The sequence below is a fragment of the Lucilia cuprina genome, chromosome 4 (assembly GCF_022045245.1).
Source record: "Lucilia cuprina isolate Lc7/37 chromosome 4, ASM2204524v1, whole genome shotgun sequence".
Lineage (NCBI taxonomy): Eukaryota > Metazoa > Arthropoda > Insecta > Diptera > Calliphoridae > Lucilia > Lucilia cuprina.
Window position 1 is genome coordinate 11,749,196 of NC_060952.1, and position 14,527 is coordinate 11,763,722.

A 14,527-nucleotide genomic window follows, 5' to 3' on the forward strand; every position below is an offset into this window, starting at 1 on the left:
TAAATTTCTGCTTTGTTTGATTTTAACAAAATTTGCAAAATCACATTTCAATAACTTATTAAACATTTATGATATGTAATTAATAATTTCAATAACACATCATAATTCTTTATTAAAAAAGCAATTTGTTTATATGTACTTGAATTTTAATTCGGTCAGTGTTTGCATTTAAAAATGCAAATGTTACCAAATAAAAGCAATAACAAAAATTTATGAATCACATTTTAAAACGCAAAAAAAATCACTTTAATTGTCAGCACTTATTTTTGTTAAAAAATACAACAAATAAAGATGCATATTTGAAATTCTAATTTGAGTGATGACAAAAGTAACAAAATCTCTCTATCTCTTTTGACAAATTTAGAAACAAAACTTGATTTAAAATAAATTATACAATTTTCGTTTGTTTTCGTCTTTTTTGTGATGTTGATAATGAGATGTTTAAGCAAGTGTTTGTAAATTGAATTTTAAATTTAAAAGAAATATTACATTTGACAAAAAAATACTTTGAATTAAAAGATTACTACAGATGGAAAGTGAAAAATAGAATACATTACTTATTTTTTTTTAAACTTAAAGCATGTTTGATTAAGTACATAATAGGAATACTTATATCTTAAATCCACAGTATAAAACTAAAGTTTTGAGCTATTATACGATTACTTGTTTATTGTACGTAATTCTCTAACTGTTGCTTCTTCTTCTTCTTCTTTTACAAAATACGTGACATGATAATAAATGTTTTATCCGTATAGAAATCAAACAATTGTTTGTAAATACTACAAATGTCAATTATGACCTAATATACAAATACATACAACAAAAAAAAATAATAATAAACAATCGTTAGAAACACCTTTATAGTTGAGCAAAAAAAAAAAAGAAAAAATAAATAAACAACCGTAAAGAATAAGAAAAGAAAAAGTACTAAATTAGAAAATAAAAATATAAATCTTACAAAAAAAGTGAAATTACTTTTGAAAATTTTTTGACATAACAATTTTAATAAAACAAAAAAAAACATGTTTTACATATTTAGAGCGGGTTTTTGAGTTGGTCAATTAATAATCAGTTTAGTTAATCTAAAAATAAATTGATCCTGATTTTTTCCCCTTTGAAGTATTTGAGTTGCCATACAAAACAACAGAAAACGTCACTGTTTGTTATCAAAACAATGCACGTTTTATAAAAAAGAAGAAGACAATTACAAATGTTATATTAAAATTAATGAAAACTTAAATTTAAAACTAAAAAATATATTATGAAGTTTCGATAATTTATACTAATCGATTAATCAAACATTTAAATGTTTATTTTAATAAAAAGTGTATTCATGTTAGGGTTCTATAGTTGAAACGAAAAGTCGACTTTTCGACTTTTTGCATTTTATGAAAAGTCGACTTTCGACTTTTTGCATTTAGTTAAAAGTCGATTTTTCGACTTTTCGACTTTTAATATTTTATAAATAGTCGACTTTTCGACTTTCCAACTTTTCGACTTTTTTCGACTTTTTCCGACTTTTCGACTTTTTCCGACTTTTCGACTTTTTCCGACTTTTCGACTATTTTCGACTTTTTCCGAAGACAGAAGCGTAAATTTATAATGTTGCCATTTAACATTATATTATTATTTTTTTATTATTATTAATAAAAAAATTTTATTTATATTTTTTCTATTTGTTGCAATTTTTTGAGTTTTTTCGACTTCTTTCTATTTTCGACTTTTTCCGACTTTTCGACTTTTATTTACAAAGTCGACTTTTCGACTTTTTTCATAGACTATAGTCGAGTTATCGACTTTTTTGGAACAAAATAGTTGACTTCGACTTTTTTCGACGAAAAGTCGATTGTTCGATTATTCGAAAGTCGATTTATAGAACCCTAATTCATGTATGCATCAGCTGTTTACAATTCTGCATTTCTTGCTCAAGTTTAAACCAACTCCATTGGGCGCTTAAACTAGCAAACAAAATTAGCTGATTAAGGGCGAATTTTTCTGATAAAGATAATCTTCATTCTTTGATTAAACCTGGTTTCAGTAATCATGATTAATGCAGTAAAGTTACTTATTATCTTAGTTTAACTGAATGTAATTGGACAATTAAGTTATAAGTGAGAACACACAATCAACAAAAACAATAAAATAATGAATTCGGAAGAAGAAAAACTTAATATATTAAGTTAATAGTAATTTTCTGATTTCTTTTATTGATATTATTGTTTTAAATGTTTATTTATATTTTTTCTAAAATTTTTCATTTTACAAAAGTGATATTTGAAAAAAACAGCTGTTCATTGTTTATGTTTTTGACTGAAAAGTAGGCAATACTAACAAGGTTAACTGATCCTAGATCCATAACTGAAACACACAATCATCAGTTAAAGTGCGAACAAATTTGTTCCAAGTTTAATCTAACAGCAACTTAAGCCTAGTTTAACTGAGTAGTAAGAAACCCGCCCTGAGTATTCAAAAAAAGCTTTCGAAGATTAATATTAATTTAATTCCTAATCCTTCACCTAAAAATTGGCCATTAGTGATTAATTTCTTAATTCAATCAACAAAAACAATAAAATAATGAATTCGGAAGAAGAAAAACTTAATATATTATTAAGTAAATAGTAATTTTCTGATTTCTTTTATCGATATTTATTATTATTGTTTTAAATGTTTATTAATGTTTTTCTAAAATTTTTCATTTTACAAAAGTGATATTTGGAAAAAACAGCTGTTCATTGTTTATGTTTTTGACTGAAAAGTTGGCAATATTAACAAAGTTAAGTGATTCTAGATCCGTTAAATTCCGCCTAAATTTGTTGCGAGTTTAATCTAATAGCAAGTTAAGCCTAGTTTAACTGAGTAGTAAGAAACTCTGAGTATTCAAAAACAGCTTTCGAAGATTAATATTAATTTAATCCCTTATCCTTCACCTAAAAATTGGTCATAAGTGATTAATTTATGTATTTATAATGGATCGCTTTAGCTGATTTTAAATAGCAACGTTCGAAAAGAAACATGTCAAATTATTTAAGATTTTGATCCCTTAGAAAAAAATGCACTTGAAAAAGATAATTTCTCATCGTATTTAAAAAAAAGGTTATATTCTGAAAATACTTAAAAAATTTATTAAATTTTTTAAAACTTTAGAGAAGTTGCAACAACAAGTATATAGAGTATATAATATAATTTATAAACCTGATGATCTAAACGGTTTTTAAAAGACTTTATGTTGTCATCATCAAAATTATTCATCTTCACAAAAACATTGAAATTGTTTAAAATCTTGTTTAGGCAATTGAAATTTTCAAGTAGAATTTTATTAAGTGTTTTTGTTTTAACGATTTATTTCTCATTTCATGACTTTCATCAAACATCTCTTTTCTATTGTTTTTAAAGTACATGCTATTATAAATGTTTAAATCTTAAACCTGTTCAATATATTTAACTGACTAACCAAGCAAATAAAATATAAATAAATAAAAACAAAAAAACAATTTATTTGAGTGATTCATAGAATCAAATCACTCGAATGAGTTCATAAAACCAAATATTACATTTTTAGTGTGTGTTATTTTGTTCATTGTATTCAATATCTAAAGAAAAAGAACTTAATAAGTTTTTTGTTTGTTTGATAAAAAATTAAAAAAAAAACTAGTATGAATTTATAGTCGGACATTGCCGACCATATGATACCCTACACCAGTTAGTATACTAAAATTGTGGATTTTTTTATATAAAGCATTTAATTTGTTTTATTGTGAAATTTTTTACTTATTGTTGACAAAAAAGAGATTTTCTTCAAGAGGGCTCATAGGGGTAAATATGGTCCTATCCTTATAAATTTTGGTAGATGAATTTACGTCTACTTCAAAGTCATTTATGTAGATTTTGATCGTTTTATTAGTAATTATAAGTTAATTTTGACCTTCAAGTCATTTTCTGAAGGGGAGTTTGTATGGGGGCTAGGGTCAAATGAGGCCCGATCACTACAAAAATTAGTATTTTCATCTATCGTTCTATAAAACTAATTTTTGATGATTTTTGTTGACATTATAAAACATTTAACGTAATTATGAGCCTAAAGGCCCGATTTGGGGGGTACGGTTGTATGGGGGCTAGGAGAAATAATGGACCGATTTCAACCATTTTCAATAGCGTTCGTCCTTGAACCAAAAAAAGGGTATGTGCCAAATTTCATCAAATTATCTTGAAAACTGCGACCTGTAGCGTGCGCACAAGGTTTATATGGACACACACACAGACAGACGGACATAGCTAAATCGCGTCAGAAAGTGATTCTGAGTCGATTGGTATACTTTAAGGTGGGTCTAGGACCAATATTTTTGGGTGTTACAAACTTCAGCACAAACGCATAATACGCTCACCACTATAGTGGTGTAGGGTATAAAAATAATCAAAGAAAATTATGCAGGAAGATTAGAAATAATTGATAGCGCAACAACCAGCAAATGCAAAGAAGGCTTTGTTTTAAAAATATTGTTTGTATTGATAAAACAAATTTTGTATTGTATTTTTTATCGTTAAAAAAATTTGTTTAAATGAATAGTTTATAGTAGTAGCTGCTGTTATAATTTACAAACCCTTAATAATAAATATAAATTTAAATTGCCTGCTTTAATAAAATATATCCAAAATAATTATAAGAATAATAAAAAAAGAAACCAAGAAATTATTAACACAACCAAAACCAAATGCTTTAAAACAAATTTAGTTTTTTTTTTTTAACTTAAACATATAATTATTTAATATTAATTATTTATTAAACATTTTACAGTTTCGCCACTTAATGATCTGCAACAGCAACAATCACAACCTCAACAAACCCATAGAACAACTGCCAAATTAACAAATACTACAAACACTACAACTACCACCAATAATTTAACCACAACAACCGGTGCAACAACGAGCAATGTCAAATCGTTGATTAAGAAATCGGGTAGTTCTTCATCCACTCAAAGTTCCAATCGTAAAGATAGTTTTGGTTCACGAGATTCTTTAAACGATATTCTTTCGGAAACTGGTTTGCCTACGGGCAATGTAGCTGCTCAGCGTAAATCTTTGGAAAATAAAAATTTAGATTTAACAAATGCCTCCGATGTTGCAGCTCGTTTGGCCCTTAAGAAACAACATATGCAACAACAACAACAGCAACAGCAGGAGAGTAAAACGATTACATCGTCGATTAGTAGTAATAATAATACCACATCAACTACCTCGACATTAATAACAACAGCCACTTCTGCCTCCTCCACCTCATCCAGTGAGCTACGCAAGAGTATGGAAAATATGGATGAGAAAACAACAGCAGCAACAAAAACGACACCACCACCAGTACTTAATAAAAAGCCTTCAGTGCCTGTTAAGAAAACCACTACAGTAACAAGCATAACAGGTGAGTAATAGTGATTAATTAACCTTTTTTAGTGATAATAATTTGATTTCACCCATAAAAAGTACCAAAATATTACAAAAGTACTTTGCAAACATTGTTTCAAATATATTATTTTCACTTTCAACTTTAACTTTCGATAACTTATGATGTTATTTTACACTTGCAGGCAACATCTTGTCGGGGATCAAGCAAAAAGTCAAAAATGTCGAAAGTAAATTAACCACCGCAGCATCACACGACTACGCCGATGGTGTAGGCAGTAGTAAATTATCACCCAGCTATGCCAGCGATTCGGGCAGTGGAGGTGTAGTGATGAGAAGAGCCGCCACCATAGCCGTAGAAGATACAGATTTTGATCGCGTTGAACGCGGTTCAATATTACCCGATATGCGCGCTGGACGCGTTAAAGCGCCAAAACGTAGACCTCCATCAGCGGCCATAAACGCCATAGGCGAAAGCAATAACAATTCTCTATATGTCAATGGCAATGGCAGTGATACAACACAAAGTGGTGATGATCAATTAAAATCGGATGATAATTCAACGGGAGAGGAGCAATTAGCCAAACCAAAACCTAGAGAATGGGAAAAGAAAAAGGCACCCTGGATGGAAGAATTAAAAGCATCACAGGTTAAAAAGAAAACATCACCTAGTGTAAGTGATGGTGTAACAGCAACAACCGATAGAAGTTCGAAATTATTAAGTGAGGAACTGAAAACAACAAATAATATCAGCTCACAGGTGTCGAGTTCAATGCAAGCCACAAATTCTAGCACCTCTGCCACGGCCAGCTCGACAAAAGTGCAATCATCATCGGTTTCATCAACCAGCATTATGCAACAATCCATGATAGTGGAAAGCAGCAGTAGTACTACTAGTAGTAGCAGTAATACTACAGCTAAAACTCTAAGCGAAGCCATGACTAAAAGTTTAAGTGCTAAATTAGCCAATGATGTGATGGCGGCTTCGAATAATACCTCCCTCAATAACAGCTCCTCTGGCCATGTGGTGGACGATGTACGGGCACGACCCAATAGTCTGTCAATACGTAATCGTAGTGCCTCTCCCTCAATGGCGGCCACACGTAATATCTTAAAACCAAACTCTGTGGCGGCCAACACCACCGTCAACAACTCTGCCTCACCAGCTGAAGCCTCCAGCAGTAATAACACACACCATTCGAGCTCCACAAACACTACACAAACATCCACAGTTGCCAAATCTTCAAATCTAAATAGTTCTAGCAATCATGTGCTAAATAATGGTGGTGCCACTACCACAGCCGGGTCACAACATAAAATTGCTGAACTGGAAACGCGTGTGGACAAATTGGAATTGTTGGTCCATGCTCAACAGCGTACAATCGATGAACTTGTACGTACATTGCGAGAAGAAACGGATCGCAACAAAGTCTTACGCGCTGAACTGGATAAATATGCACAGTGCGTTACGCAAGTTTAAGAAAAAAAAACCTAAAAACTAAGAAAAAAATCACTTAAATATTTTTTTCTATTTTTATGTGCTTAGAAAAATTATGTTTAGAGTATTTTATTTTATAGTTTTTATTTTTGAACACTTTTTTAAGCATTTTATATTGTGTGTGTGTGTGCGTTATTTTCTAATTAATTATTTCCCCCCTTTGTAAACTAGACATTTATTATTCAAATACTTCTTAACCAAACAAAAAGTCTGTTTTAAATATAACCTTGTTGCTTTTTTATTTCAAAATATACTCCGTAAACGCCTACACTTTTTAAAAATCACAAAAAAACGTAAAAACTTAACACGTTTTTTTTAGTATATTTTACAAAGTTTTATATTTTTTACATACTAATTTATGGAAATCAACAATTACCAGAATTTTTTATGATATAAAGTAGTTTGATGTTAGCAATTTTATACGTTAATTTTTTTAATAATTAATTTTTATTATTTTCATAGTCTTGTCTAGTATTTTTAATATTGTTTTAATTTCTAAAGACCAGTATGACGGTCAGTATTACTTTAGAAAACAAAAACTTTTCGTTTTTGATGCTCTAAAAATTGGAGCTCTAGCTTATTGATAAATGGACAGTGTATTAAAGACAATGAAAGTTTTTCCCTCATTTTCTTAATGAATAGCAAGTCAAGGTTTTGCAGTAAACTTAAGATAAGATTTTAAAGAAAAGGAGATTCAAAAAAGGCTAAACCCTAAGCCTACACATTGGGCTTTGAGATGACAGAAACAATGTTATAATTTTATTGATAAATGGACAGTGTATTAAAGACAATGAAAGTTTTCCCCTCATTTTCTTAATGAATAGCAAGTCAAGGTTTTGCAGTAAACTTAAGAAAAGATTTTAAAGAAAAGGAGATTCAAAAAAGGCTAAACACTAAGCCTACACATTGGGCTTTGAGATGACAGAAACAATGTTATAATTTTGTAATATAACTCTTCAAAAATGGCAAAAATCAACTTGACTTTAGAGTATAGACTATAGACTGGGCCATAGACTATAAACTAGTCTATACTATAGAATAGACTATAGACTAGTAAATAGACTAGACTATAGACTAGTAAATAGACTAGACTTATACTAGACTACACTATAGACTAGACTATAGACTAGCCTATAGACTAGACTATAGACTAGACTTTAGACTAGACTATAGACTAGACTACAGACTAGACTATAGTCTAGTCTATAGTCTAGTATATAGTGTAGTTTATAGTCTAGACTATAGACTAGTCTATAGACTAGACTATAGACTAGACTATAGACTAGACTATAGACTAGACTATAGACTAGACTATAGACTAGACTATAAACTAGACTATAAACTAGACTATAGACTAGACTATAGACTAGACTATGGACTAAACTATAGACTAGACTATAGAATAGACTTTAGACTAGAGTATAGACTAGACTATAGACTAGACTATAGACTAGACTATAGACTAGACTATAGACTAGACTATAGACTAGACTATAGACTAGACTATAGACTAGACTATAGACTACACTATAGACTAGACTATAGACTAGACTTTAGACTAGACTATAGACTAGACTATAGACTAGACTTTAGACTAGACTATAGACTAGACTATAGACTAGCCTATAGACTAGACTATAGACTAGACTATAGACTAGACTATAAACTAGACTATATACTAGACTATAAACTACACTATATACTAGACTATAGACTAGACTATAGACTAGACTATATACTAGACTATAGACTAGACTACAGACTAGACTATAGATTAGACTATAGACTAGACTACAGACTAGACTATAGACTAGACTATAGACTAGACTATAGACTAGACTATAGACTAGACTATAGACTAGACTATAGACTAGACTATAGACTAAACTATAGACTGGACTATAGACTAGACTATAGACTAGACTATAGACTAGACTATAGACTAGACTATAGACTAAACTATAGACTAGACTATAGACTAGACTTTAGACTAGACTATAGAATAGACAATAGACTAGACTATAAACACTATAGACTGGACTATATACTAGACTATAGACTAGACCATACGACTAGACTATAGACTAGATTTGAATATAGACTAGACTATAGACTGGAATATATACTAGGCTATGTAATAGTCTACATACAAAAAGAAAGACCAGAGTATAAACCTGACAATGACTATGAACTAAACTATAGACTCGACTACACAATAAACTGGACATCACACTGACATAACGAAACTTAGAAAATTCCTCCTTTTGAAAATTTGATTCTAACATTACTTTTTAAAAAATCGATATAAATTCATAAAAATTTCTTCCAAAAACACACAAAAAGGGTTCAAACAGTTTGGAAAAAGTTTATACACTTTTTCCCCATCAAACTACTCTGTTAGCACACAAAAAACTACCGCTTTACTTGATTTCTATACTTTGACATTTAAAAGCTTTTATTATAATAATATAAAACTAAACTATTTTTTAAATTTATGCAAAACATCCCAATTTCACATACATACATATAAATATATATTATATACATATAAATAAAAATTAAATTTATTGTTTTTAGTTTTTAAATATACTATTAGTTTTATTGTGTATTTTATTATTGTTGTTTTTATTAACTAAAATAACATGTTGTTCTTGTGCTTAAAGTAATTTTATTTTCTTTTAACTTAATTACTACATATAAATATTATTTCTTTTTTTTATTTTGTATTATAAATGTGTGTAAGTTACCTAAAAAAAAAAAGTTTGTTCTTCCTTTATGATTATTATACAAATTATATTATTATTTTGTTTATTAACAACAGCAAATTAAACAAAATAAAATAAATATTTGCATGTCCTTTTAATACAGGATTTTAAAAATCCCATTTATATGTGAAATATTATTAAAAAAACAAACAGTACATAAACAAAACCTATAGATAAACATTCCTTTTTTCAAAAAAATTATATATATACAATAAAATGATTAACGTGCATGACATACAAAAATTAATAATATTAACATGTTAATAATACAAAGAATATATTATAAATATATAAATACCACATATACAAACATAAACAATACATACTACATGCATACACTTACATTCTATATATTATTTAAATAATGAAATGAAATAAATCATCTGAGAAAATTTATACAAAATATAGTTTATTTTAATTTTTTGTTATTCTCTTTAATATTAAAAAAAAATGTCACGAATAGGTTCTGCTCTCTGCAAAATTAAATGGTTTTGAAAATGTCTCTCCATAATTTCCCTTTATTTCTAATGTTAGTAATTACCTTAAAAGATATAATTTTTGTTGAAATTTTAAAATATTTATTACTCGTGTTTTCCCACAGTAAATGTTGTTTTACAAAACTCCAGTTTCTTTTCATTCAAATTTTGTACTTTGTAAAGTTAAAAAGTGTTTTGTTTTTTAAACTTTATATATATTTGATAAAACAAAAAGTGTTAGAAACAATTAAAATCTTGAAAATAAAATGGTCTCTTTATATGAAATAGAAAAACTTGGTGAACGCAACTATGACAGCTGGTGCATACAAATGCGTAATGTATTAATACATAACGGTTGGTGGAAGCTAGCCAATGGTACTGCCCAACTAGAAGATGCTGAAACTGAACAGGCCCGTGCCTTATGGGAGGCAGATGATGAAAATGCTCTTGCAACCATAAGACTTTGTTTAAAACCTTCACAAATAAATATTATAAAAAATTGTCAAACATCACGAGAGGCCTGGTTGAGACTGGAGGAAAAGTATCGCCCGAAAGGACCACTTCGAAAATTGTCTCTATATAAACGTTTAATGAAACTAAAAATGACTAAAGGAGTCAATACTAGACAACATATAGATTATTTTACAGAATTGGTTAAAAAATTATCAAATTTGGGTATAATTATACAAGAAGAACTTTTAGTTATAATGCTTCTCAACAGTTTGCCATCTGAATATGAAAGTTTTGTAGCATCTATGGAAGCTAGTGAAGTTTTGCCTAATTTGTCAACGGTTAAAGAGAAAATTATAGAAGAAGGCAATAGACAAGTGTGCAATGGAAGGGAAATCAATGGAAGTCAAAGACCTTTCTTTGATTTAACGCAACTTTTAAGGGTTCACCAGCAAACTCCACAAAGGATTATGTGACAGTTTTTGTTGATAGTTGAAGCTAGACAGTTCTATAAATAAACATCGTCTATAAGAATGAGTGGAATTTGATGCTGCAGAGTCGAATATAGCATTGATATTTCTAGTCTACAGTGTATTCTAAGGTCTAGTTTATAGTCTTATCTATATTCTAATCTTTAGTCTAATCTATAGTTTAGTCTCTGGTCTAGTATACTGTATTGTATCGCCTATTGTCAAGTCTATAGTTTAAGGCCTAACTATAATGAACTTAAGGTAGCTTAAGTAAATGTCAAAACCTAACGAAAAGCCTGTCAAATGCTTAAGAAAATATGAAGAGACTTTTATGTGGCTATAATGTACTTAAGTAACTATGAAACTACAAAACCACAGTTGCACATTTATGTGCTAAACGTAATTTTACAAAAATATTATTTTTTCTTATTTTCTCAAAAACAAAAAAAAAAATTATAAGAAAACTATTAATAAATCATAATTTATAAAAATCAAGTGAAATATACCATGTATTATTATACTTATAAGTTAATTTTGAAAACGAAGATACTCCTATTTTTGTTTCTGTGCAAAACTACAAAAATATACAGCACTGGTAACAAAAATTGTATCATAATAAACAAATATCAGATTTTGTAGCAATTTTTGAATAAAAATGGATAAAAAATTAAAATATTTAAAGAATTTAATGATATTAAAATCTTTATTCGAAGGGCTGTGTATTTTAAAGAAAATAGGTGATATAAAGAAGAAAAGAATACGTTCCTGTTCCGTTAGAGAAATTAACAGAGACAGACGGAGGAACGGGTTTTTTGTGCAGTCCTTTTTACGAATGAAGGAAATTGACCATCAACAATTTTTCATTTATACACGAATGGCTCCAGAAGTATATAAACATTTCTTTTTTTCGACACTTTCAATTAAATTTAATATAAAACTCGATTCGTCTTTTTCCCAATGGAAGTCAAAGACCTTTCTTTGATTTAACGCAACTTTTAAGGGTTCACCAGCAAACTCCACAAAGGATTATGTGACAGTTTTTGTTGATAGTTGAAGCTAGACAATTCTATAAATAAACATCGTCTATAAGAATGAGAGGAATTTGATGCTGCAGAGTCGAATATAGCATTGATATTTCTAGTCTACAGTCTAGAGTGTATTTGAAAGTCTAGTTTATAGTCTAATCTATAGTTTAGTCTCTGGTCTAGTATACAGTCTTGTCACGCCTATAATCTAGTTTGTAGTTTAGTCTAAAGTGTATTATAATTCAGGCAATGGAGTAATCTATAGTCTTTTCTTTAGTCTTATCTATAGTTTAGTCCATAGTTTAGTCAATAAACAAGAATGGAGTTTAATCTACAGTGCAGTCTATAATCCAGACTATAGAGTAATTTAAAGTCTTATCTATTCTTTAGTCTAGTCTTTTCTGTAGTCTGCTGCCTAGTTGACAGTCTAGTCTATAGTCTAATTAATAATCTAGACTAGAGTGTAATCTATAATTTAGACTATAAAGTAATTGATGGTCTAGTCTATTCTTTAGTCTAGTTTATATTCTATCCTTAGGTCTAGTCTATAGTTAAGTTAATATTCTAGTCTGTAGTCTTGTTTATAGTCTTTTATAGTCGAGTCTATAATCTAGACTATAGTCTAGAGTGTAGTCTATAATCCAGACTATGAAGTAACCTATAGTATGCTCAATAATCTAGTCCAGATTTTAATCTAGAGTGTAGTCTATAATCTAGACTATAAAGTAACTTATATTCTAGTCTATTCTTTAGTCTAGTCTATAGTAAATCTACAATCTAGTGTATAGACTCGTCTATAGTTTAATATACAGTGTAGACCGTAATCTAGTCTCTAATTTAATCTAGAGTGTATAGAATAGACTAGTCTAGAATAAAGTATAGTCTAGTTTATTCTATATAGTCTATAGCCTACTACCTTCTAAAAAGTATTTGTTTGCAAACCAGTGTTGTTAAGGATTAGTGATCATAGGGTTTAAAAATATTTTATTCGATTAACTTGCGGGTTTCTCACTACTCAATTAAACAAGGCTTAACTTGCTGTTAGATTAAACTCGGAACAAATTTATTCGAAATTTAACTGATGATTGTGTTTTTCAGTTATGGATCTAGGATCAGTTTACTTTGTTAGTATTGCCAACTTTTCAATCAAAAACATAACCAATGAACAGCTGTTTTTTGCAAATAAATGTAAAATTTGAGAAAAAATATAAATAAATATAAAATTTAAAACAATAATAATATCGATAAAAGAAATCAGAAAACTACTATTTACTTAAATTATTAAGTTGTTTTCTTCCGAATTCATTATTTTATTGTTTTTGTTGATTGTTTGTTCGCACTTAAATCTAAGTTTAATTGGCCAATTACACTCAGTTAAACTTACATATATAATAAGTAACTTTACTGATTACTGAAAAACGCAAAACATATATTAAACCAGGTTTAATGAAAAATGAACATGATCTGATGATCAGAAAAACCCACCATTAATTTGACTAATTAATTAGACTTTTGCACTAAAATTTATTTTAAATATTTAATAAAAATATTGTAATAAAAACGTGAAAATAGTATTAATTGAAAGATATTGAGTTTATATTTTTAATTTTCTTTATTACAACAATCCAACACAATCATACACTATTTATTAACACATATTTTTTAATTAAAATAAAAAAATATTAAAATCAAAATTTGTCTTATATTCTTAAAAAAATTACCATAATAAATTAAATAAATATTCTACTCTTCTTCTTTTTTTCTTTCTTATTATATTTTTTGTAAATTTATATCTGTTTGTATTAAAAAAAATAAATTTTTAAAACTGCTTCGTTCGCATGCATTTGGATCAATGAAAATTTGACGAAAAAAAGGAAACCAACTCGACGGGGAAAATTTGATAATTGGATGTTTTAGGTGGATGACGTTTATCAGCGACATCATCAACATATTTATAATTTACAAACAATTATTGCTTAATGCTTTAATTAGTATTAAATACATATTAATTATACTACATAAATACATATATTTTTTATTAGTAATTAATAAAACAATTAGTAGTTATATAAATTATAAATAATAATAATCATAATTAAAATAAACACAAAAATTCCTTTCAGTTATGTGATACATATTCAGTTATCGCCTTTTTTTCAATTTGTAATTAAAAACATATATATTTTTAGTTTTATTACATAATATTAAATTTTATTAATTATTAAATAAAACAAATGATAATTATAAACCTATTAATAATGGTTGTAAATACGAAACAATAATTTACATAAAAACAATTAAATAAAATGTGTATAACAGCAAAATTTTTCATTGACTTTTTACGAAATATAGTTTATTAATATTGGGAGTGTTAATGTGTATTTTAAAATCAACTTTTAAAATATATATTTAGATGGATTTCCAAATATAAAAGAACTAAGCGTGTAAC

At 28.2% G+C, this 14,527-nt stretch overlaps 1 protein-coding gene across 8 annotated transcripts in view; it reads left to right on the forward strand.

The window, feature by feature from the left end:
* Window positions 1-14,246, forward strand: part of LOC111690180 (serine-rich adhesin for platelets) — a 59,531-nt gene extending 45,285 nt beyond the window's left edge. For 5 of the 8 annotated variants that reach the window (XM_046950226.1, XM_046950227.1, XM_046950228.1 and 2 more), the window contains exons 6-8: window positions 4,793-5,413; window positions 5,580-6,855; window positions 13,953-14,243. In XM_046950226.1, coding sequence (XP_046806182.1) covers window positions 4,793-5,413; window positions 5,580-6,855; window positions 13,953-13,995 — 1,940 coding nt within the window. In that variant the 3' untranslated portion in view covers window positions 13,996-14,243. Of the gene's footprint in view, window positions 1-4,792; window positions 5,414-5,579; window positions 7,945-10,421; window positions 10,450-13,952 lie in introns of those variants that run through there. The other 3 variants (XM_046950232.1, XM_046950233.1, XM_046950231.1) reach the window with 3 other exon arrangements.
* Window positions 14,247-14,527: the final 281 nt, after the last annotated feature.